Source organism: Periplaneta americana, chromosome 9, assembly GCF_040183065.1.
Source record: "Periplaneta americana isolate PAMFEO1 chromosome 9, P.americana_PAMFEO1_priV1, whole genome shotgun sequence".
Lineage (NCBI taxonomy): Eukaryota > Metazoa > Arthropoda > Insecta > Blattodea > Blattidae > Periplaneta > Periplaneta americana.
Genome location: NC_091125.1, coordinates 125,439,687 through 125,466,620, shown reverse-complemented (window position 1 = coordinate 125,466,620; position 26,934 = coordinate 125,439,687). Strand labels below are relative to the sequence as shown.

Sequence of the window (26,934 nt, the reverse complement as noted above, 5' to 3'; positions counted from 1 at the left end):
GCCAGTAAGTAAACGGTAGCCTACATCAATAATCAAGCGAGAATTTTCAACATTGTCGGTAGTTACCAAGATTACGAAGATAGGGATGGTATTTTTCGATATCTTAGAGCGATATCATATCATTTGAAATTATATAGTGACCCTCAAGATGAATAATTGATGTATCTTTTGTATTACGTAACATAATTGAAATGACAATCAATTTCTCGGCTCATTCCTTGCAGTTTTCCTTGTCGGACATTTTTGCGAAATGGACGAATTTATTTGTGGACATTTTAAAACGTAGGACTTGCTGACAGTGGACCTTTTCAGGTCAGGTCATTTTTAAGGAATGGACGAATTTTCTATGTGGACATTTCTAAACGTTGTACATTTTCGTAGAGAGGACCTATTGCAAAGTGGACCACATCTCACTTAACTCCCTTAGGAACTACACTTACGTGATCCTCACTATAGTTTGTACATGTGATGGTCGCAGTGCAATGGGTTCGTCCTCACCTACAATAATAATAATAATAATAACAAATGAAATTAAGTTTTATGAAACTTATAAAATGTAAGGATATAATAGGAAATTATTTGTTTACATCTGCTTTGTGACAGTAATGTTATTATTTAATACAGAAATTAATTCATTAATTAATAAAAAAAAACAACGAAATAGCTAAACCAGATTACGGTCCATCTTGTACTAAATAAGGATTTTCTTTAGTAATCCTATGGAAATATATGTGTTTGCAGTAAATCGTTAGACTGTTGAGGGAGCTCCTCGTAATGTGAGTGCTTGAATTCACGTCGCCAGCTGCAATTTGTAAATTGTAATTCCTAGAAGACAGTGAATGTTGTCGAACTTATCAAGTAGGGAGCTGTGCTCTGCTTTGGATTTATGTCGTCCATTTCAATGTTGAACCTCCTCTAAGGACTGCTATTTCTCTTGCAGGTATCTCGGGAGTGAGTTGGGAAGAATGGTGGACGTACGATGGAATATCAGGTAAGAAGATATAGCCACGAAATAATTTATCCTTAAGCTTACATAATCTTTAGGGATAGTTCGTGATTGTATTATTAATGTTGTTTTGTCAGAAAATCTATATCTATAACAATAATAAATCTGTAGGCGAAATTTTTCTGGTAATTTTCGATTTTCCAAAAATAATTGGTGTTAACATGTATAATTAATCATCTTGAAACCGAAAATCGCTTTTTGAAATTTTTGTTTGTATGTCTGTCTGTCTGTCTGTCTGTTTGTTACCTTTTCACACGATAATGGCTGAACGGTTTCGATGACTATTACACTCTTACTACGTCATACTACTTTTGACCAATAAAACGGTACGAAAGGACGTATTTCAACCAATCATGGCTGCTTATCGCACAATTTTATCGCGTCCCTAGCATTTGTTTAATTTTATCGCGTCCCTAGCATTTGTTTCTTTGTTTGCCAACATTTGAAACTCCGCTGGTCTGGACGTCAAAAATATATATAAAATTACAAACTACTCCAGTCGATGCACAGCAGTTTCAAATATGACTCGCATTGGCATTCAAGAACAAGAATTAATAAAAATCACTGATCATACCTATGCATCTTCTGAAATCCGATTTACAAATAAGTGAAGAGCACCATTCGGAAATCCTGAATAAGTTGAATACACCATGTAGCCCCTAAATCAACGAGTTCCACTTCTATTATGCACACGTCCAATATAACATCAATTGAACCACAAACCACATTCAAATTTGAAAATTGTACATTCAATAATTATTCCTTTTAAAATTATTCATTCGGAAATTCTGAATAAGTTGAATACACTATGTAGGCCTAAATCAACGAGTTCCACTTCTATTACGCACACGTCCAATATGACATCAATTGAACCACCAACCACATACAAATTTGAAAATTGTACATTCAATAATTATTCCTTTAATTATTCCTTTTAAAATTATTCATGTTTATTTTTTATGTCATCGTCGTTAATTAAAACTTTTCTAACACTTGTGTATATTAGTTAGGTTATGTTATAGCTTCTGCTCTGATAGGATAAAAAGAACTTCTGCTATATGATATTATGGATAGTCACGTAACAGAGATTGTTTAATATTAAGATTTATTGAATAGTAATCATTACAGTGCCTGTATAAAGACACTACGTTTAATATTAAGATTTATTGAATAGTAATCATTACAGTGTCTGTATAAAGACACTACTGCCATCTAGCATGCATCTAGCGTAATATGTGTAATGTTGAGATGGTACAGTAATACATTTGAAGACAGTTGTATTTTCGTGAGTCAATTAATATTTTATTGTATTGAAGTACTTCGTTACTTCTAATCTTTATATACTTTCTTCTAATCGTGTAATAGTCAATTAAATGCCACTCGAGTTTTGATTTTCTCTAGATAAATCAAAACGTCTAGTGAAATTACTGTTGAAAATTGGAATATAAATTAAGTTCGTTGTAACTTAGATTTTATACTGTATGGCATTCAAAATACGTTATTTAAAAGGGGGGTTATAAGGGGGCCTGAATTAAACAAATCGAAATATTTCGCTTATTATTGACTTCTGTGAAAAATGTTACATAACAAACGTTTCTTTAACAACGATTTCCGATAAGTTTTATTCTTTGAAAATTTTTAACAGGACTGATATGTAATGAGATAAATGAGTTTTAAAATTAAAATAACTGCCATCTAAGGCGGTGTAATGAAATAAAAAACAAATGACTTCGTCTATGAGGGGCCTTGGACAACTACCATCGAAAGCTATTAAACATAGCCTACAGAGAATGTTTCTGTGTTTGTATGAAGTAATATCGGAAGCTAAATTAACCGATTTATGTAATTAATTATTTCACCATTGGAAAGTGTAGTTTCTCTAGATGGACGTAATGTTATAATGTTGTTACAGTAACTTCTGAGTGAATCGAGAACAGGTGAGATTAAAATAGCTTCTTATGCACAGAAAGCTTGATAGGCTATTCTGAATATTCGTTTCCTGTATTTCTTAAAATAATGTTTATGTACACATTAAATCTAAATGATGTCAATCTTCATTAAACTATGGTTGCACGTAATAAAAATTAAGAAACATGTTAAAGGAATTGTTATTGCACCAAATGAGTGGTCTCTGGACAAAAATGATCGCATTTTAATTATTTAAATACAATTTAAATTAAGTAACATATTAAACGATTTATCCATCTATCAAGCACGAATGTTCCCTGGATCAAATGTCCTATTTTAATTATATAATTACTTTATATTTATTTCTAACGGGTGCAGCGGAGCGCACGGGTACGGCTAGTTATTAATATAACTCGAGAATTTTTGGTATTATATTGTGGAATCTGGACATAAAACTGTGTAATGTGCAAATATAAACGTGCGGTTTAAAGAATAGCAAATGAAAATTGTAAATGTAATTTCATCATGACACTTCTTATTGCGAATTTTTAAGCGCATACAGTATATCATCTTGAGATTTTTTAAATTTTTAACAGGCCATAAAATTAAACCAGCCCTTATTGTTTGATTGTCATGGAAAAGTAATGATATTTATTTGTATCAAATTAAAAAACAACAAAAGGTGAATCTCTGAGAATGATGTAATCTAAGCCACAGAGACAGAAAAAATTTCACAGCAGAACATATTAAAAGTGAGTACAATGCTATTAGGTGCGAAGTAATAATCTCTTTAGCCTAGCCTATACTTTTGTTACTTGTCAAATAAATTTTATAATATTTTACTACAGTGCCTTTCGCTGTCGAGTCGCCCGTTGCACGGCGGCGGGCGATAGCAATCAATGATAGCCCAGTTCCCGGAAAATCGAAAGCAAAACCCCCGCTGCACAGCGGCCGGGGATAGCAACCGATGTTACCCCCCCGCAGCCAAATTAGTACAAATATACAATGTACAATGAAAATGACCATGTACAATTGATTAAAATTACAAAGAAAAATAATCACGTGCCTTATAACATGAGATGCTGGAAATGTTGTCCTCCTTCAGTCAAAGATTTTGGCATCTTTTTATGAAATATACATTTACACGTATTAGTTCATCTTCTGATATAGAGTCAGTTTCACGCCTGATACTTTTTTCAATTCTCCTAATGTGTGCGGGTTCGTTGCATACACTTTATTTCGCAAACAGATCTGCGGAACGTGGCTGCCATAATTCTTTACTAATGTTCCTAACTTCTAAAAAATTTCTAAATTAAATTTAACGTCTCATCAGCTGTATGCGCCGTAGCAGAGTCTTGTTGGAAATTCCCTGATTGTCATTCAATGTCGGTTAACTGTTCAAAGAATGGTACGAGTAGGCCCTATGTCATCCCTGTATCTCTGTGCATTAATGGTAGTTTTAAAATATATATATATATATATATATATATATATGAGAAGGGCGCTTGTGATATATCAGACACTACCAGAATTTTCTCACGAATTCATTCCTGTAATCAAATTTCACCTCACTCTTAAGGTTTAGGCGTTATTTTCGTCCAACTTTATCGTGTGCGCAGAGAAAATTTCATGATATTCACCATCTGCAACAAAGAATTATGTAGTCCTGCAGCGAGATCTCACCAGAAGTGCTTCTGCGAGCGTCTGCTGACTGGATTATGGATTGGAGTTATGCATTTAACAATACATATTTAGCAGTCCAGTGTAAAATTTATATGTCAATAACGACTAAACCAGTTAGGTGAAGTCTGATTACAGGAATGAAATCATGGGAAAATTCTGGTACTGTTTTATATACAGGTTGTTTCCGAGGTGGTGTTACAAACTTTCAGGGATGATGGGAAAATGGCACATTATTAATTTTAGATCAGGAACCATGGTCTGGAAATGACTGAATCGAACGTTAGAACCAAAAATAGTTGTGTGGAAATGGAATTGTAATTTGGCACCACGTGCCCTCCTTCCCTTAACTTCTGGAAGAGTCGTGGAAAAATGATATGGGCCGGATGTCTCCTACGTGGGTACTTGCACGATACAATAATCTGTGAGCTTGTCTACTGTTCCCATTGGCTCATGCGTATTCGAAAATCAGGTCTGCTTATTCCGCTCTCGTGTACTCCTCCATTTCACTAGCACTGATCGACTGGACACTGCAACTTGTACATATACACTGCTGTCTACAGACGTGGATATCAGGACCGACCATGTCCGTTACAAATGCTATCTGCATTGCTTTATTGTAGTTTCCTGTCCCCATCCCTCAGACAGCGCACTGAACGGAATACTGTAAGTAGACAACGTAAACAACGTGAGATGAATACATTATGTGTAAGATGTACAGATAAATACACATAAATAAGGTGTACAGAGGAATAGAATTATTTCATTTCCACGCAACTATTTTTACTTATAACTTTCGACTCGGTCATTTCCGGACCAGGGTTCCTCATCTCAAATTGATACATGTACCCTTCCCCATCATCCCTGAAAGTTTGTAACACTCCTCACTTTGAAAAACATTGACGTAAATTCAAAATGGTGTACTTAAAGATGATTGCCATATTTGTGTAATACCCCAAAAGATGGGCCCTCTTACCCAATTCACATTGGTGTATTTAAATGTTTCATTTTTCTTTCAACTTTTGAAATAATAGGCTGTACTGCTACTGTTTGACCACCCGGTATTATGATAATATGTTTGTCACTGCTTGGAGTTGTTCACCATGTTCAATTCGAATTTGTACTTATTGAATAGCCGTTTTTCTCCTGAACTCTATGCTATACTTCTTCAAGAATCGATTACGAAGCAAAAATAAATACAAAACAAGCAGTTTCATGTAGAATGACACGCAAATATGTAATTTGTGTCAAATAATAAAAATATATTACATTAAATTTTTAACACTGTAATATTAAAGGCGGTAAAAAATTACGCTTTCTTCTAGGTGGAAGGAAATAGATGATGTAATTACATGCACGCTCTACAATATATGAGATATTGACGAATATGTTTTCATTACGTAAATCAGTCCACGTTAGTCTATTCTTCTTAGGAGTGGACTTTCCCACAGCGCTAATCCAACCTATATACAATAAATGCTCATCCATACAACTTCTGAAACACTTCCTGGCTCTCCAGAAGAATTTACACTTACTGTTTATATGAAAATCGCAGGTCCCTAACAACAGAATTCTATTTCACTTCCCGCTTGTAACTTTCGGATTAGGCTGTGCAGAGCGCACCCATCTTCTTAAAGGGCCAGAAATCAAGTCCACAGAGAACGAAGTCAGAATGAAAAGTGGAGAGACTGCAGTCCATCCCTGGAGGTCACTAGTGTTTGAGGGAACATTGCTTTCTACTAAGGACATTACATTCTTTATTTGTGTCGGGTAGCTTACAGAGGTTGCGGGAAGAAAAGCATTTATATCTTAGGTCGGATTCGGTACAGTCGTCTCTAGAAATATAGATTAGTTCAAAACGAGATAAGATGTGTGTCCATCAATTATCAATGCATTCTTTATGGTATAATTAAACGTTATTGGCAATTCGGAGACAAAGAGAAGGATGTATGGCTGTAAAGAAGCAGTGGTAAAATGAAGATCGCAGGTAGTGTTGTTTTAATCCCAGATAAGAACGACCAGAACTCATTACCTTTTTCTTCTTCTTCTTCTTCCTCTTCTTCTTCTTCTTCTTCTTCTTCTTCACCTCATGTATTAGACACATGCCTATTTCGACTTCACAGTTGAGCTCGTCAACGCTTTTTAGGTCTTCCAACATCTCTCCCTCCCATTGGTTGTATTGAAAGGCTAAATTAGATAGTTTTGTATCTGACAATCTATTTATATGTTATAACCATTTGTATCGGTAATCTTTATCTTATATTTTATGGCATAAATGTCTACTTCGTTCCTTATTTCTTGATTTCTTAGCTGGCATAGTCTTGTGCATTCTTTTGTACTTCTCAGAAATGTCATTTTCGCACTCTTTATTTTAATTTTAGATTTCTGTGTAAATACCCATGTTTCAGAATGAACTCAACAGTGACAAACATTAATAATAATAATAATAATAATAATAATAATAATAATAATAATAATAATAATAATAATAATAATAATAATAAATAAAACATTTACAAAGTGTCTGAAATCTTTAATAAAAATAAATAAGTAGACGCCTGTCATGTTGCTATCAAAAGTGGTCTCACTTCTTCTGGGAACAGAGGGGTCAATAATCCAATGCATCATCTTCATGAAGATGTTCCTTTGAGTCGGTCACTGCTAGTTGCACGTTTTGTTTACTGATAACGTAGTCCAGAAACGTTCTTGGCGCATAGATAAGGCGAGCTTTCAGATCCTTTAATTTCTCAGAAGTGAGCTCTATTGGCGTGACATACCTCTTTGGCAAAACCAGCTGAGAGAGGTCGGCCTGTTCTTAATGCGACATCTGTTCACATCAACATTGGTTACGAGCTTAGGAATATAGGCATTCTGGAGGTCAAATCACCCAACTCCCAGATATGACGAAATACAGGTTGAATTTTCTCCATAACTAATGCGGGCCTATACCGCGAGTTTGCACATGTCGAGATGTTTTCGTATTAATGTACGATTCACCTTTGTTCCTTTTAATCTTTGCTTGTACGTTTATCCATTTTTCGACATGCCTGTGACGTTTCCTACAATAACCACATATGCCTTGTTGATTATCACTGTGACTATTACTCATAATAAGCTATTACAATATCCATAAATACACGTAATTCCTCACTGCGGTTGTACTCGTCTGTGTGGTTACAACAACACTGAGACAATGAATGGCGCGCACCTTCAGGCAGAGTGGAGTATTCACCCTTCTCGTACGGAGTAATATTAATATTATGAACCTGTCACAGACTACGCAGTTTCTCCAACCTTACAAATAATGACAATTTCGATGTAGTAAGGGCGAGCCCGCCAACGTCTGCCAGGATTATGTTGCAGATATGTGTCTTAAATATTCGAAGGAGTAAAAAACACAAAATTCGACCTTTGGCGGGCTCACCCTTCTCTTAAGGAACGCCTCATATACATTAATATTTAGGCTTTTAAGGAACCCGGAGGTTCATTACCGCCATCACATAAGCCCGCCATCGGTCCCTATTCTGAGCTAGATTAATCCAGTCTCTACCATCATATTCCACTCCCTCAAGTCCATTTTAATATTATCCTCCTATCTACATCTCGACATCCCCAAAGGTTTTTCTTTTTCCCTTCGGCCTCCCAAATAACACTTTATAATGTATTTCTGGATTCGCCTGTACGTGCTACATGCCCTGCCCATCTCAAACGTCTGGATTTAATGTTCCTAATTTTGTCAAGTGAAGAATAAAATGCCTGCAGTTCTTCGCTGTGTAACTTTCTCCATTCTCATCCCTCTTACAAGCAAATGTTCTGATGGGGGAGGATAAAAAAGTTAATTTTTTTTCTTCCTCCATGTTAATAATGTCAAAAGAAGTGCTTATACAAATTTTGGTCACTCGACCGCAATTACGAGGCCGTCCAGAAAGTGATTTTCCCTGGGGTCGTTTATATAAAAAAGCACAATTGCATAGAAATATTTAATGAAACAGATGCAGGAATTGTTGCGCTACTTGTCAACATATCCCCCATTGGAATTGAGACATTTGTCATACCATAGGATAATTTTTTGTGTCGTAGAAGTCACCCGCCTCAGATCGGAACCAGCGTTTGACTGCGTCTGCACCTCTCTCTGTCGATTCCATGAGATGAGAAATGTCTCAATTCCGATGGAAAATATGTTGAAAAATAGCTCAACAATTGCTGTGTCCGTTCCAATAAATTTGTCCAATGAAATTGTGTTTTTTTTTCTGTTAGCGAACTTATTTTTTACGGCCCTCGTAATTGCGGTGGAGTGGCCAAAATTTGTATAAGCACTTCTTTTGCCATTAGGTATTAACATGATGGACGAAAAAAAAAAACTTTTTTATCTGCCCCCATCAGAACGTTTGCTTGTTAGCCCCAAATATTTTCCTAAGAACCTTATTCTCAAACACCCTGAACCTCTGTTCCTCTCTAAAAGTCAGAGTCCAATTTTCACAACCATACAGTACAACCGTTAATATAATCTACATATATAATTTGAACTGGCAATGGAAATTACGGGAAAACGGCTGGACGGATTTTAATAAATGACCCCTCATTTTGAAGCTTGGAACTGAAAGTTTTTCGGAAAAATAGTAGTTTTCAGTGAAATGTCAATTTTTAAACATAATTTTCCTATTTTCCAAAATCCATCTGTCGTCAGTTTTGAGAACTAGCTAATAGCATTCACAGGCCGACTTGATATTCCCTTCGCTTTTTTGTAAAGGAGAAGCGAAGCGAGCATCATGTCGGCCGTGTTGCATTTCAGAATAAAACAAAACACATGCTACAGTAAACAATATTACACGAAGGGTATGATCTGCAAGAATGCTGACATATTTAGAGCTCAAATTAAATTGGTTATTAAAAACTTAACTTACTAAAAATAATTTACAGGTTCGATTCTGTGGTGTGTAATTTTCTGGGTACAGCTGTGTATTGGATATTAAAATCTACAAAACTTGAGGTGGTTTGATGACATTATTACCATTAGAAATGAAATATCATTGTAGTTAATGCCATGATGTGACTATTTTTCATTAATTATACATATTAATGCTATACTGATGATATGAAAGTAAAACGTTTTGGGGTTATATAAGTAGATGTAGAGAATAACTTAAATTAGATTTTTATTTCTATATTTTACGGAGTGGCGGCTATATAGTATACATAGTCTATGTTACTGAAAGCTATAAAACTTACATAAGATAATAATATTATTAAAAATCAAATATTTTTACAGTTATTAATCAAGTGAGGTTGGGTATTTTTCATATATTTAATGGCGGTGTGGTGTAGATATTTATATGTGTGGTTCTCTTCAGTATTGGCTCGAGAGAGAGTATCTCTCATTATTATAGAAGCAAATAACTTTCAGAATGTCTGGTATTCTTCATTGAAAATAAATCTGAAAATTGTTTATTTGAATCCATTCTGAATCTTGCGTACACTACTTTTAACACTTGAATATAATTAATTGATTAACTAGTGGACTTACTCGTGTTAATTATGTAACATTTTTGCTGAGGATGGTGCGGTAAGCACTGAAACAGCTGTAATCCGGACAAATCTTACATAATTAACACGAGTAAGTCCACTAGTTAATCAATTAGTTTATTTGAACGTCTAATGAACTTAGTTTGTAGCATTTGCTGCACAAGCCACTAGTTATATATATATATATATATATATATATATATATATATATATATATATATATATATATATTCATTAACTAGCCGTACCCTTGCGCTCCGCTGCACCTGTTAGAAATAAATATAAAGTAATTGCATAATTAAAATAGGACGTTTGATCCAGGGAACAACTTTTACAACAGCGCTAGATAATCTGCTTCGCTCATTACCCAATTTTTTTTTGCATTGCATTTATTGCATATATGTATTTTTACACGTACTATTACTGCATACTAAATCAATACACTCTCGTTGTTCGTTAATTCTCCGAGATTAAAATGAGTGTACATACATATTATTTTAAGAAATACAGAAAACGAATGTACAAAATAGCCTATCAAAGTTTCTGTGCATAAGAAGCTATTTTAATCTTACCTGTCCTCGATTTACTCAGACGTTACTGTAACAACATTATATCATTATGTCCATCTAGAGAAACTACACTTTCCAATGGTGAAATAATAATTAATTATACAAATCGGTTAATTTAGCTTCTGATATTACGTCATACAAACACAGAAACATTCTCTGTAGGCTATGTTTAATAGCTTTCGATTGTTGATGTCCAAGACCCCTGTTTCGATTGTTGTTGTCCAAGGCCCCTTATAGACGAAGTCATTTGTTCTTAATTCATTGCACCGTCTTAGTTGGCGTTATTTTAATTTTAAGACTCATTTATCTCATTAAATATCAGTCCTATCAAAATTTTGTAAAGAATAAAACTTATCGGAAATCATTTTTGAAGAAACTTTTGTTATGTAACATTTTTCACAAAAATCAATAATAAGCGAGATATTTCGATTTATTTAATTCAGGCCCCCTTATAACCCCCCTTTTAAATAAAGTATTTTGAATTCCATATAGCCTAAAATCTACGTTACAACGAACTTAATTTATATTCCAATTTTCATATAAATCGGTTCAGCCATTATCGCGTGAAAAGGTAACAAACATACAGACAGATATACAAACAAAAATTTCAAAAATGCGATTTTCGGTTTCAGGGTGGTTAATTATATATGTTAGGACCAATTATTTTTGGAAAATCGAAAATTACCAGAAAAATTTTGGCTACAGATTTATTATTAATATAGATATTATACTAAATTTATTAGTGACTTCCAATAAGGACTTCCTTTACGTCTACACTATATATAAATGTACGTATACTTTTAATTAATATAATAGTTCACAGTTATATTAGCCGTCACATTTTAAAATCATTATCATTACAGTGGATATCTAACCCAGCTAAGTATTTCAGAACGATGAAGGGATTATGCTACATTAACACGACTATGTCCAAACTTCAGACTTACACATTACCATATCGCATACTCCAACACAATAACCCACAGTTTAGAATGATCAACATTGAATGCCCACTCTGTAGAACCTGATTACTGGGCCTGTTGCACTCTGCGTTTATGAACACGATCAATGATGTTATTGAAGCCTGCTACGCTTGAATCTATGCATTTAAGTATATTGACACTAAAAGCCTTCACTTGGTTCAGCATTCAAAACGTATAGGCCTATCCATATATTTAATGAATAAGCTGGCCGATCTACTCCATAATACTACGTTATGACCGAAATCCAATTTCCGGCCTTACTAATGAAGATACTTTGAAAATCACTTCCTCATTACTGAAAATTTATAACTTCAGAATTTGAATATCACGGCTCAGTGCTTACTTTGAAGCTTGCGTTATTATTTAGAGTACCATATATACTTTATAATATGAGTAAAGCCAGTAAGTATATAAGCCTAAATAGCTACTAATTTGAGTATTATTAATCCTTATACCTTACGTCTTCGAATATCTATTAAAGATGTCGGAAATTTTTCGAGAAAGAAGTTGCAGATGTAATTGGGTCTACTCTAACGGTCTTACTAATAAAAACTCTTTATACAGACGTTTAACTGTCTTATACTTAGTCTATACAATGAGTAGCTAGTTTATAAGTCGTGTGTAAATTCCTTACTAATAATCACTACAAATATCGCGTATAACAGTATAGCTGTTACACAGCTACATCATAGTTTCGTCATTACTTCATTCCGAAAGGTGATAGAATATCTGAGGTTCTCTATTGCATCCGGTAGAGTGCTCTGGTGTTCCGTGTTAAGTATCGATAGTACAACTGACTCTCATCGATTACCACACTATATTTTGATCAAAGAGTACAAGCTACAGCAGTATTATTCTAATTATTCTGCGCTCTTTGGTTTGTTCTTCTGTGGTTACAAGGTAACCATCATCATAAAATGGCAGTCGATACGAACAGCTGTTAGAGGGACGGCCATTTTTTCTCTATGTACAACGCTTAAACAAGGGTTTTCGTGTATATAACTACTGCAAAGCAATTCCCATTTTATAGTTACAGATTTTTATACGTCCATCGCTTATGCATGGTTTATTAGTAACGTTTTCTGTCTCAGCTCTGCATAAGTCTGGTATAAAAACTTATAGGCCTACACGGTTTATTAGTAAGACCGTAAAAGTACAAATCTGTGGACTTAGGGTGTTCTGAGAAAGACGTAGTATAAATATAATGAAAAGCAGTAAAAAAAACCCTTTGACGTAGTCTCTGAAATGTTAAAGAAATTCAATACTATTTAATGCGTCTTTTTTACCTTCTCAGCGACTGCGACGCCATTTTTAAGCCTAATGTGCACTATTTGTAACAGACGCTCATCTCTGACTGCAATTTCCCGTGATTTTAAAATATATATAATTTTATAATATAATTTTAATATAATTATATTTAATATAAATTTTTATTTTTCCCTTTACAATACTCTTTGATTTGCGAACAATATAGGCTATTACATAAACTTTAATACGCATTTATGGACTTTTTCAGGTGCTTTTTCAAATTTTAAGGTTGTGGTGAACACAGTTTTTAAATAACACTAAACTTTGATTTCAATTTTCCTTAAATTTAATTTCTTTCTTTATTCATTACAAATATATATATATATATATATATATATATATATATATATATATATATCTTCGGAACTACTAATGCTACATGCTATTTTTGCGTGTAACTTTCGACTCGGTTATTTCCGGACCATGGTTCCTTATCTCAAATTGATATATGTACTCTTCCCCATCATCCCTGAAAGTTTGTAACACTAGCCCGGAAACAACCTGTATACAATTAGAATTTCAATCTCCAACTCCCATGTAATATTATCACTACGTCCTATTATTAAAATAACAGTAACCGTAACACCATAAACTATCCCTTAAATATTGTTTAATGAGGTTTTTGAATCTGATGAATCGATGTACGTGTTAAATTAAAATGTAATTATACATGTAATTTTAATCGGCACTTATTTACTTCAACGTTTCTATAGGACTGAATTAATGCTCGAAAGACAGAGAAGTGATAACTAAACGACAGAAGAGCAGCGGTAAAATAACCCTGATTGGAATCGGATGAGAGAGAGAGATATGATCTCTAGTTCTATGCATGCACCACAAATCCTACAGGATTGAATATTATTGGAGACATCTTCCACCACGAGTCGTTAAAGCCTCGAAACTCATAGTTGGGATCAAGTTACTTCGTTGTAGTGAAATCACATTCAATCATGTTCTCTTTCAGAAAGTCAATTTTAGTTTGATTAAAATTATGCCACAGCTCGTTAGTTCTTTACCTGTACATGCAGTTGGAAAGGTAGGCCTATTTGCATGAAATGAAATATCTGTGTAAGTTCCTTCCCTGTGCGATTAACAAAGATGTTTCTCTTTCTCCTGAACCTTGTGCATACAATTTACATTCTTCATTTACTTGTTTTCGTTAGGAAATATACGTTCTTTCAAGACTTTGCCGATAGATCGAAACACACAAATGCCACGCTGCAATTATCCCAATCTAGATGGATAAAAATCTAATTTCATCTTGTTTAGTTTGGCATAAATGAATACGAATTTATCTTCTTTAACATTTGGAGAATGTTGTGAAGGATAGCTTTTACAGTTTTATCACCAGCAAAATATTCTTAGAAGTGTATGAACAATGAGTTCTCTCTATCACTTCTCGCTTCTGTTGACTGTCAGAAAGATAGGCTTACTATGTGGGTGAAAAAGAGCCAAGTGTTAGTGATTACATTGATTCTGTTCAGATAGGTGTGTTCTTACCTATGTAACTTCACAGATCAGGTACAAGTCTGTAATTCTAATAATTTGTGTACTGTCATGTACCTACAGAAACAAATGCAGAGAGAAGAGGAAATAAGATATAGAAGTAAAATTACAGATATAAATACAAAAAGCACAAATGCAAAAATAATGAGAGAAATATATAAATAGAAATAAAAAGGTAGGGCTATGCTAAATCTTAGAAGGTGATAGATGGTTCCTGAATTTTGAACTAGATGGTGAAGACATGGTGAACTAGATGAAACATATAAATCTGGGCCAACAATCTTGCTACAGCTTTAGACAATACGTGTGAAGACACGAAGTCAGTGGTTCCCTTTTATACTGATACTGATGGAAAGAAAGAGCAGGAATTCTTGCATCGTCTTAAGTTACGAACAATATAAGAGGAAGGAAACATTCAGGACTATCTCCGAAAATTGGGCCATAATATATCAGGAAACTTACAGTAAAATAACAGGAAATTTACTATGCGACTAACTAAATTATTGTCAATTAATTCAATAGGTATTCAATTTGCAATTCAAATTTTTACCAATAAATCCTTTGTGACCAATTAAAATTGTTACCAAATCACCTTTGACAAATATACACCTGTGGAGAATATAGGCTTACCAATTGTAACGACGACGAAAAATTTGTGACGAATTCCCTTAAACCCAACTACTACTAGAGCATTTAAAGAGTTATTTTTTAGTACATCAAATATTCATATGTATGAGGTCTCGCCCACCTCATTGAATATTACATGACTAATATGAATTAGTCTATTGTATTATTATTATTATTATTATTATTATTATTAAATACGAGAAGAATTCGTACCGGCACCGGGAATCGAACCTAGGACCTCTCAGCTCTGCCCGCTGAGCGCTCTTACCAACTGAGCCATGCCGGGACACGATCTACGGCGTCGGCCGAACCCCTCTCGTAATGTTATTTTACAGCCTTACTGTCTGCATTTGAGACGATACACGTCATATATGCAGGAGCGCATATTTTAAATGACTTTGTGGCCATATTCAACATCTGTTATAGAGTAATTCATATTAGTAATGTAATATTCAATGAGGTGGGCGAGACCTCATACATATGAATATTTGATGTATTAAACCGTTAGCAGTTGTCATGAAATTGATGTTGAATATGGCCACAAAGTCATTTAAAATATGCGCTCCTGCATATATGACGTGTATCGTCTCAAATGCAGGCAGTAATGCTGTAAAATAACATTACGAGAGGGGTTCGGCCGGCGCCGTGGATCGTGTCCCGGCATGGCTCAGTTGGTAAAAGCGCTCAGGGCGCAGAGCTGAGAGGTCCTGGGTTCGATTCCCGGTGCCGGTACGAATTTTTCTCGTATTTGATAGTAATTATTTTGTAGTGTTTAATACTTCATTGTTTTAAAAATTCTTATTTAAATGTGTAATGATTTCATTATTTTTACAAATTACTTATTTATTGTTAAATGTTCTTTAAATACTTCTATAGTCGGCCCGTGTGACACAGTCAGTAGAGTGCTGACCTTCTGTGCCCGAGGTTGCGGGTTCGATCCTGGCCCAGATCGACGGCATTGAAGTGTGCTTAAATGCGACAGGCTCATGTCAGAAGATTTACTGGCATGTAAAAGAACTCCTGCGGGAAAAAATCCCGGCACACCGGCGACGCAATATAACTTCGGCAGTTGCGAGCGTCGTTATATAAAACATGATTTAAATTTAAATAGTCTACTTCTGTGTGCTCTTCTTTCATGTTTTATATAATTTAAGTTGTTTTGTGTTCGCTGGTTTTATTTTAAATTTGTTTGAATTGAAGAGTTGGGCGAGTGACTTGTGTTTTATTGATTTGTTATTAAATATAACACAATTAATTTAAAATTAATATTTAAATAACTTTTATATCCCAATTAAAATACAAGTGAATGGAATAATTGTTACTAAGTGATTACATTGACTATTACACTTTCACTATATCGTACTATTTTTTGACCAATAAAACGGAACGGAACGAAGCATTTCAACAAATCATGGCTACTAATCCAACAATTTTTATCACCTCCCTAGCATTTGTTTTTATCACCTCCCTTGCATTTGTTTTTATCACCTCCCTTGCATTTGTTTTTAACGCCTTCCTTACATTTGTGTGTTTTTATCACTTCTCTAGCATTTGTTTCTTCGTTTGCCAACATTGTACTTTCAATAATTGTACCTTTTGAAATCATTCATGTTTATTTCATCATCTTTAATTAAAACTTTTCTATCATTTACCTTGTTTATATTATTTAGGCTATGTTATAGTTTCTGCTGTATGAGATTATAGATAGTCACGTGCCAGATAAAGTTTAATAGCTATATATTGATAATTGAAGTGAAATGTAACTGTTTTAATAAAAATGAAACTGATTCAACAAAGCCATCTTGACTAGTAATCGGTATAGAGTTCAATGAAGATTGTATATTTGGCACAACTTGTAACAAGAGAACAGCTGATCACAACACACTACTGCTATCTAGCGGAATATTTGTAATGATGAGATGGTACAATAATGCAATTTCAAGACAGTTTATACATATTTTAGTAAGTCAATTAATATTTTACTGTATTAGAGTACTTTATTTAGTCTAATCTTTATAGCCTATACTTTCTTCTAACCGTGCAGTAGGCAAGTAAATCCCACTCAAGTTTTGATTTTCTCTAGATAAATCAAAACCTCTAGTCAAGTGAGATTACTGTTGATAATAGTAATAACTTTATTTCCTGTAATTTACTTCATTTCCGTCATAAGTTTTAATTTAAGCCACTGGCGTGGCTCAGTTGGTTAAGACGCTTGTCTGCCGGTGTGAAGTTGTCCTCGGGTGCGGGTTCGATTCCCGCTTGGGCTGGTTATTTGGCTGGGGTTTTTCCGAGGTTTTCCCCAACCGTAATCTGAATGCAAGGTAATCTATGGCGAATCCTCGGCCTCATCTCGCCAAATATCATCTCGCTATTACCAATCTCATCGACGCTAAATAACGTAGTAGTTGACACAGCGTCGTTAAATAACCAACTAAAAATGTTTTAATTTATAAATTTAACAATGTTTCAATAATTATTCTTCATTCTTTCGGTTTAATGTTTAAGGTTACATGATTGTTTTTCAGTTCTTAAGGAATTCTAATTCTATTTTATTAGTTATAAAATTTGTTGCCATAGTGTTTAGTTTATTTTTTATTTTATTTTGACTCTTTCTTAACATATTAATAATATTTCAGACTTTTTCAATTCAATATTTTTGCCTTTTTTACATCTAATTGAATATTAATGGATTTTTATTTTGTATTTAATCTCATATCATTTATTCAATACTTATTTCAACATTTTACAAATTACGTTAATTTTTCCACAGGTTTTCACTTAATGATACTTATTGTTCTAATTATTCCGCATATTCTTTGAAATCTAGTAAATTTATTTTTAACTTCCGAAATGACAAAAAGACAAAAGCACACAGTGTAGCCTATAGCCTACGTATCGTCTTTATATGAGATAATATGCGATCCGAGTATTTATTGACTTCATATTGAAACAGAAAGAAAAACATTAATTTTAACAGCGAACTTAAGTACCTATGATATAAACAATAGGAGGACGCATCTGTGTTGGGAATATATATGATCCATAGCTTATCGATCGAATGTTACTGGAGTCTTGAATTTCCTTTGTCCAAAGGCCACATTTCACTAACACCTTCATCTTTAGAAGAAAGCCCATAATACATAAATTATTTTTGTTCCGTTTTTTTTACTACCTCGTACAAATTCTATAGTGTGTGAGAGATATATAAGAGTTTTCTTTTCACATCCTCATGTAAAGAAATGGCTAGAATAAAACTATAAAGGAAAAAAACGTGACAAATGATCTATGCGCGGGAATGATCTGGCGTCTTGTTTATACGGAGAATGGCCGTGCCCGGATATTGAATGCCCTGTAGTGTTGCACTGGGCCAGGTTTACGATTTTCCAGAGTAGAGAAGCAGCTCTGTAGTACAATGTGTAAGAGAGAGACGGCAGCCCTAACTCACATTGAGAAGTTACTGCCCTCCAGGGATCAAAAGATTCTCTTTCCGAGTTAAAAACAAAAATGAATTGAATTACACAGGGAGAAATAAAACCCTTAACATTACAACTCCAGTAGAAAAAAAATCGCAATTATAATAGTAACAAAAGTCAGTGTTCACTGACCCCTGCATGTATCAGAAGGCTTTGAAAATTAGCATATTAACTTTTGAAACATACCTTCACTTTTTATTAATTCGTTACGTGGCTGGGAATTCGGGAAGCAGTCATCGATTGGAACAATACGTCGTGGTTTTATCATTCCCTACATGAAATAATAAAAATGTTATTCAATTTAGTCTCACAGATGGCGACGGAATAAAATCCGCTACCAGGTAACGTCACTCATGCGGTTGTACATATACAGATATGATGTTCTACACAAAATGGAATTTGGTTGTAGAGATCAAATAGACTGTCTGTTATGCGGTGACATCAGATTAGAATATTATAATAAGGTCTTAAACAGTCATTACCTTCAACATATTATTTGGAATTTTGTTTTGGATGCCTCAACCATGCATTTAAATGTGTAATCTGTAACAGTACAGGGTAAGTCAAAACAATGAGCCCGATATTAAAAATTTAGTACTCAAACTTAATATACGGAAAGTAAGTGCAATTCAAGGGGTTTTTGGGAAAACAACCATAGTCTAAAAACATAAATTTTCAGGAGAAACAAAAAACTATCTAGCATGTGTGATGTTGACACTTCAAGTATGAAATTCATCCTGTCATTTCTTGAGGTGTAATTAATATACCATATGATATTGTTTGAATATTTGCCTGAAGATGCCAAATAGACGAAAACGTTAGCAGTAAGTCTTTTAACTTCAATGAATTATTTATATTTATAAATATTTGTTGTTGTTTTTAAAATATTGATAAGTCAATTAGACTGAACAAATAAAACAAATATTCATATTATATGTAAATATGTATGTTTAATTTGTTATTTAGAATACTTGTGTTACGTGTAAATTTACGTCATGAAAAATCGAGGTAATGCATTAATATCTTATTGAATGAAGTTTGTACATTGAATATTGCATTTTCTTTGGCAGTGCATAAAGTGATCACTCGCTTTTTACGCATTAGCCTTTTAAAGGCTCACTTTACGCACTGATAACAGTGGGTAAAATACAACTTTACGCACTCTCGTAGAAACAATAAATTTATGGATTTAAACTGCAGTTGCTGAATGGTGAACCTTCGGCCTTCACGCAGGTGGTCGGGATTCGTGTCCTGGTCACGTCTGGGATTTTTCATTGAAAATCCATAGTAACAATGGTGGCGGACAAGGTCGCAGTTGGAGTTTTTCTCAGGTTCCTCCCGTTTTCCCCCATATTAGGCATCTACAGGGACATCATTTTATTTTTACTTCAATTTTTATTGTACCTGCGTTTCTAAATGTACTTGACTCCCACCCCTTTCACTAATGTCCTTGCTAACGTCAGTCAAACAAACTTACGGCCGCTGTTGCTAGCAGTGAAATAAACAGTACAGAGTACAGTGTGTTTCAGAAATATGTTGCATTTTCTACAGAAGAAAGAACTTATATTATTGAAGTTTATTTTCACATAGGTATCGTGTGTAGCATAACTGAATTTATCTGTGTGGACTGAGCACAAGTGAAGATTAGAGTTGCCGAAAGTACGGTAGCCTATAATATGGTACGGTACTTAACAGCATTATTTAAACAAGAGTTTTGTTTTACTGTTTGTAGGTATGAAGGACGATGGCGGAAACTGGAATTACAATATAACCGAATGTGAACAACAGTTTTTCTTTTCACAATTTCCTGATTATATCATTACATATTATTTTCGTAGAAATGTCAGTAATCTGGTAGATAAATTTAGAGCAAAAGAGTGTACAGAGAGGAAGAAAAGTGTAATATGGCGAACAAAGGTGACAGAAGATGCTGTAGAAGATGCTAGAGAAAGGATGCAGTGAGGTCCTAATAAGTCGGCCAAGAAGTTAGCTGTAGAAATTGGGGTTTCTTACGGAAGTGCTCACAAAATTCTCAGGAATAAATTAGGTTAGTAATATGCTGAATGAAGTAGACATTACATAATGAATATAACCGCCTGAAGAGTTGAGTTTGTGAAAAAAAAAAATTACTATTCTACTGTTTTTTGATAAAATACTGTAAAAGTAATGATCAAATTGAAAATCGTAACACTGTATTTCCCTGTAACATAAATGGATACACTACTTTTCTCTCCTCCTATAGCTAGTAAAATGATTTGTTTACATAATTGCACTAGCAACTCCAAACTCCTGTAATGGAAGGGGGTAACAGTGTTTCCGAGTATAGCCAGGTTAATGTTAAAAATGTTGGTAAAAATAAAGTGATGTCCCTGTATATCATTTCGTCTACTTTTTCCATTTCGTCATTATTCCTTAGCATTCCCCGAACGCCGACTGGCAACGCACGTAGGGGGCTGGCCTAGGGACGAGGGGGGTTGCCAGCTCGAAACATGGCTACGAGCGAACCTTAGTGTAGTCAGCCGGTGTAGGTTTGGGAATGCGCCTAGCTTGAGGGTTAGCGCAATAGATCGTAACAGATCACAGTGCTGGGCCATAGTACCTCTCCCGTAAATTCCATTCCATTCAATTGAACTAAGTAGTAGAACTCCTTGAGAACCTGTTATTCTTCTATTTTTATCACAAATATATCATTCAACGCTTGTTGAATTTTAGTCTTCTGTATAATAAACTCGCGCTTGAGCTGTGGGTGAGAATACATAAAAATTGGGTATGAAATGACGAATAAAATAGTGAAATCTGAAATTGAATTACTTAATAATTTTACACTTCCCAAAACCTTCACAAGAGTGTTAAAAGCTGGTGTAGAGCTTAAACTGATCATATTCAACATAAATTTGTGTAGTTTTGTTACAGTTACTAATTTTTTTCCACTCTTTTTTTTTAAGTTTTAACCGGTGGACGATGTTTCGTATTAAAATCCCTTAAAGACACTTCTTTGCATTTAAAATTCAAAATACTTAGTTGTGAAATAAAGCACGGGATAGGCGCTGCTGTCGCAGTAATTAGGATACAATGCGCACATGTGCACGAATATAAAAAATGGCGTGAAATGCTAATGCATGGTAGCTAGGCGCAACTTTAAACAAAAGTTGTAACACACCTCTTTTGTTCCCATCGTGTGTCATACACTTGTGATCTAACTCATTTGCTTTGGCACGCCTTGTTGTTTTTATTATAGCAGCCGGGTACACTGACTTTCATTAAAATGCAATCAGATAGCGCACAGAGCTACAGTATCCTACAAGAACCGCGGCCACTCTTGCTAAGGACAACAACGGCTTAAGTGCCTGCTACCTTTTACACTGGTATAGAGTATTGTAGTTTCTGAACTTCACATTTCTGGATCTCGAGTAAACATTTACGTCTCGGCTTTTTTTTTTCATGGTCAGATTACTCTTCACGAATGCCAAATTGACTGCCTATCCTAACTTCATGGTGTTGTAGCTCTTGAAGAATATTGGCCTCCCCCTTTTTGGGTGAGGGGGGAGGGGTGGCGAAGAGGTTTGACAAACATAAAACAGATCTCTAAAGACGTGATATCAGCATCAGGATGACAGCTCTCTAACGTGATATCTGAAGATTTGGCACAATACGATGTATGTTTATTTTATTACACTGAATAGAACATTGTTGTTTACATAAAGGCTCTTCTCCACTAATAAGCATTTAACAACAACCTGTTAAATGTTAAACTGTTTACTGTTAAACATCACAACATGTTGATTGAACATGTTAATGCTAACTTCATTTAACACTTTGTCCACGCTGTTAAACATGTTAAACTTTTCTTTCTTTGCGAAGTCCACCATAAACAGTCTATGAGATTTTAATGTAGGTAGTGTCTTATTTTCAAATCTTGGACAATTGACTCAGATGAAGATGATTTGTCTTTTGTAATTGCCTCTGTAGCTTCTTACAAGGCCTTCAAAAGGAAGAAATGAGAATGTGGATGCGGCAATATCTTAGTAAAAGACACAATGCAGAAGACATTCTAAACGAGCTTAAAGCTGAAGATCGATTTGGATTCAAAAGCTTTCTGAGAATGTCAGAACACGATTTTAATAATATAGTGCTGCAAACAATACTTCTTGTCATATCCAAGGAAGGCACACAATTAGAGCAGTCATTTCACTCAATTAAAAAAATTACAGCGCGATTGTCATAGGAACTACGACATAATAAATGTTAAAGGAGCGGCTAACATCGTGTGATTTTTTCCGAAGTTTTGCGAATGTTAACATACGTCACCAAATACGACCATTACTGACGTCAATATAGCATTAACGTTTAGCATACGATCAGGATGCAAAAACTCTCTATTATATTCTCGAGAATAGTTAAATAATAATAATTTCAGTTCTCTAAAACAGTCTGCCTTCTTTGGTTTGTCTCTGTATTATTTTGCAGTCACATCCCACAAAGAAGGCTTTTCCGTCGGTGCATTAATCAATTTTATTCTAACGTTATTTTCTTTCGTCCACTCCACTACTTCGAACAACTTACAGCCAATACCAAGGATCGTATAAAAATTATCAAGGGGTGCTCCTAGTTACGCGCCTCAGAATCGAAAGTCAGTTGCTATGGAAACTGTACGAACTTTGCCGAACTGCACCGACATTGCACGAGCAAGTGCATTGACTTGATATGTTTTCCATTGTTGCTGGAATACACGCCAACATGTTAAATGTGTTAATTTCAACATACGCAGTTAACATGTTAAGTCAATTGAGACTTGATATGTCTATATGCATGTTAAATTCAACATATTATATTTAACATGTTGTTATTGAATGTTTAAAAGTGAAGACGATTCTTAACGTGTACTGTATCTAATTTATTTCTTCTGGTATTTCTCTTGAGACTTAACTGCTCTTAACAATTTTTCACCCTCCTTTGCAAATTGGTGACAATGTCCAGAGATGAAAAACAAATTTAGTACAATTGAAGATCTGAGAATTACAAGTGGATAAATTCCATCTTTTTTATGAAATTGAGATTTGAGCACGAAACGCAACTATAGCTGTTACTCCATATATTGGTGTGAAATGGTAATCAAACACTTCATACAAAGAGAACTAGATAGCTTTGAATATTACAAATATTTAGATTTTCACTTTTGTTGAGAAGGAGGAATGGACAAAAACCAGACATCCTGTTCTTACTCTGAGTGACACATAACATGTTCGTGTCTGATACTTTTGTTGCTATGAAGAAAGGAGTGCATGTGGATTAAATTAATTTGGATTTGGCTGGAAATCTGTACGATTCACCATTAACAATAATAAAAAAAAAAAACTGGGTGATATTTTGAAGCTTGAGAAGTTCATTCCTCCAGTGTATAAGTAGGAGTGTGATCGTATTCTTGAAGTAGATGGGGATAGTAAAGAAAAGGACACAGATATGAACTCAAAGTGGCAATACTACCATATGAATATATATATTTCCTTACAGCAGACATTAATATTTTGGTAAATAGTATTTATATTTATGTATACATGTTGTCTTGAAATAATTTTAGTTCTTTGAGTGTGAGAACTAGATGCGTTTATTTCTTATACTTCTTAAAAATAATATAAAGAGACTTAGTTCATTTTTAATACAGTGGTATGAAATGTTTATTTTATTTACGCTGAAACACATTTTAAGTAAATTTATTAAAATAGAAAGTGTTTTAAGTTCAAATTTTTGTCATTTTGTGTCGAAAGAAATTCAGAATTTTGATTGAGACTGAGAACTGGATAACTCCATTGTCATTTTGTGTTAATAATTCATTGTGGGTTCAATATTGATATTTACTTTAATGGTACAAAATGTTAAAAAATATCAGACAATTTTCAATGACTATTAAAATATTTACTGTATGATGAAAAAAATATGAAAATAGTTTTTCTCGATTATCTTAAAACTACTGTCTAGAACTTCATCCACATATCATTCTTTGATCTTCAATTTATAGTTCTTTGATCAGCTCAGGATGACTCGTGATGACAATTGTCTATTAATCCTTCATTAATCCTTTTACAAGGCATTAGAAGCTGGAAATCAAATAGAAATCTTAATTATGACTCTATTTATGATTGAAACACTTCTTTACAAAGTTCAGAAAAAAATAAAGCCACTTACCAATGTCTCTTTCTTGATAATTGTTACGTTCTAATAAAACAACCCTACTCTTGCTAAATTCCTTACAAATTCTTACAGTCTCAATATATAAAATTCATTTTCAAAGATAGAATAATTGGATTCTTGACTCAATGAAAAGCTATGTAACTTTCAATATTGATTATTTTCTGTAACATTATAACATTTTCATGATAATGCAGCATTCATTCATTCATTCATTCATAGTGTTCTGCTCAAGGGCAGGTCTTTCACTACAAACCCAGCATTATTCAGTCTTCTCTATTTTCTGCCTTCCTCCTAGTCTCCGCATATGATCCTTATATCTTAATGCCGTCTATCATCTGACATCTGCCTCTGCTCCGAACTCTTCTCCCGTTCACCATTCCTTCTAGTGCTCCCTTCAGAAGGCAATTTCTTCTCAACCAGTGACCCAGCCAATTCAATATCAGCATCATTCTTTCTTCACTCATTCTTTCCAACACAACTTCGTTTCTTTTTCTCTCTGTCCATTTCATACGCTCCATCCTTCTCCATATCCACATTTCAAATGCTTCTAGTCGCTTCTCTTCACTTCATTGTAATTTTCAGTAGCATATTGGCATAAAACTCGCAAAAATTAACGGAACTATTAAAATGAACTGAATAATCTATGTCCTAATGTAATTGTAATTGCAATATTCCGAGACTTTCAAAACAAGATCATACGGGCAAAAGAAAAACGTAAACGATAAAATATAAGGAGAAAAATATAAAACTTACGGGAAAAATCGCTAGAACTGGCAACTGTTTTCGCTAATGTTACCGAAGTTGTTACACGTAGATATGTGAAATATTTGAACATGAAGAATTTTCTTTTTATAGTCCGTATGATGCTGTCTTCTTTCGAAATATGAGAAATATTTAGAGGTAAACAGTTTCGAGATGATTACAGTTCAGTTCATTTTTTAGCTTACTATACAGGCGAATAGGGATATCACAGGTGACGTTTGTCGGCATTCATAAAAGTAGTCATGGAACATTGACGAATATGAGACTGTAATAGTAGTAAAAGGGTACATATTTTATTTGTAGTTAACTGTCCTGTCCTGTTGTGATTACAGTAAATAATATTATGATTTATGTAACGATATAATGTATTTGTACAATTTTTTTAATTTGAATTTCCGTACGACAAATTTATATTCATGAGACCTGTTTTTGCATAGTCTACAAGCTTTGCCTCCTTACCCTCTTATGAGAAATAGTGGCGTAAGTGAACGACTCTGTTAAAATGTTCTCTTAGAATCCTTAGACTCGGAACAGATAGCTACTGTAAAGGTTAATGAAACTTCGAATGTAATGCAGTTTAAATGCCTGCTTAATGCTGACGTATTTCTTACACATATTTTTGTATATATGTGTATGTATGTGTATGAGACACATTTTTGATGTGTGTTATGTGTATGAGACACATTTTTATGTATGTTATGTGTATGAGACACATTTTTTATGTGTGTTAAGTATATGAGAGACATTTTTGATGTGTGTTATGTGTATGAGACACATTTTTTATGTGTGTTATGTGTACGAGACACATTTTTGATGTGTGTTATGTGTATGAGACACATTTTTTATGTGTGTTATGTGTATGAGACATTTTTGATGTGTGTTATGTGTATGAGACACATTTTTGATGTGTGTTATATGTATGAGAGACAGAGTGAGAGTATGTGCATGAACGAACATCTGAGAAGTAACGACGATAGAAAGGATAAGGTCACATAACGTTAAACGTATTTGAGTGTTCAGCTTAATAAGTGACTTTGACAAACTTTAAAGTGATGTGTATTGGGACAAATAACTTTATTTAATTATTTCCGAATGTCGAAGATATCATTTCTTCAAATGAACCCGATCCGATATTACAAAAGTGGAACCAATAAAAAAAAAGCTACAAGATCAATGGACTTTTGTTGAAAGCATGTGTATGTGTTTGTATATTTAATACTCAGAATTTTTCATTCATTCATAGTGTTCTGCCCATGGGCAGATTTTTCACTGCAAACCCAGCATTCTCTAGTCATTTCCACTTTCTGCGTTCCTCTTTGTCTCTTCATATGACTCATATATATTAATGTCGACTATCATCTGATATTTTCTTCTGCCCCGAACTCTTCTCCCGTTCACCA

The 26,934-nt window shown here is 34.1% G+C and overlaps 1 protein-coding gene across 1 annotated transcript in view; it reads left to right on the top strand.

The window, feature by feature from the left end:
- Window positions 1-482: 482 nt before the first annotated feature.
- The window catches only part of CARPB (Carbonic anhydrase-related protein B), a 757,151-nt gene continuing 730,699 nt past the window's right edge, over window positions 483-26,934 (top strand). Inside the window, exons 1-2 of the mRNA XM_069834212.1 lie at window positions 483-486; window positions 941-991. Coding sequence (XP_069690313.1) covers window positions 483-486; window positions 941-991 — 55 coding nt within the window. The remainder of the gene's footprint in view (window positions 487-940; window positions 992-26,934) is intronic.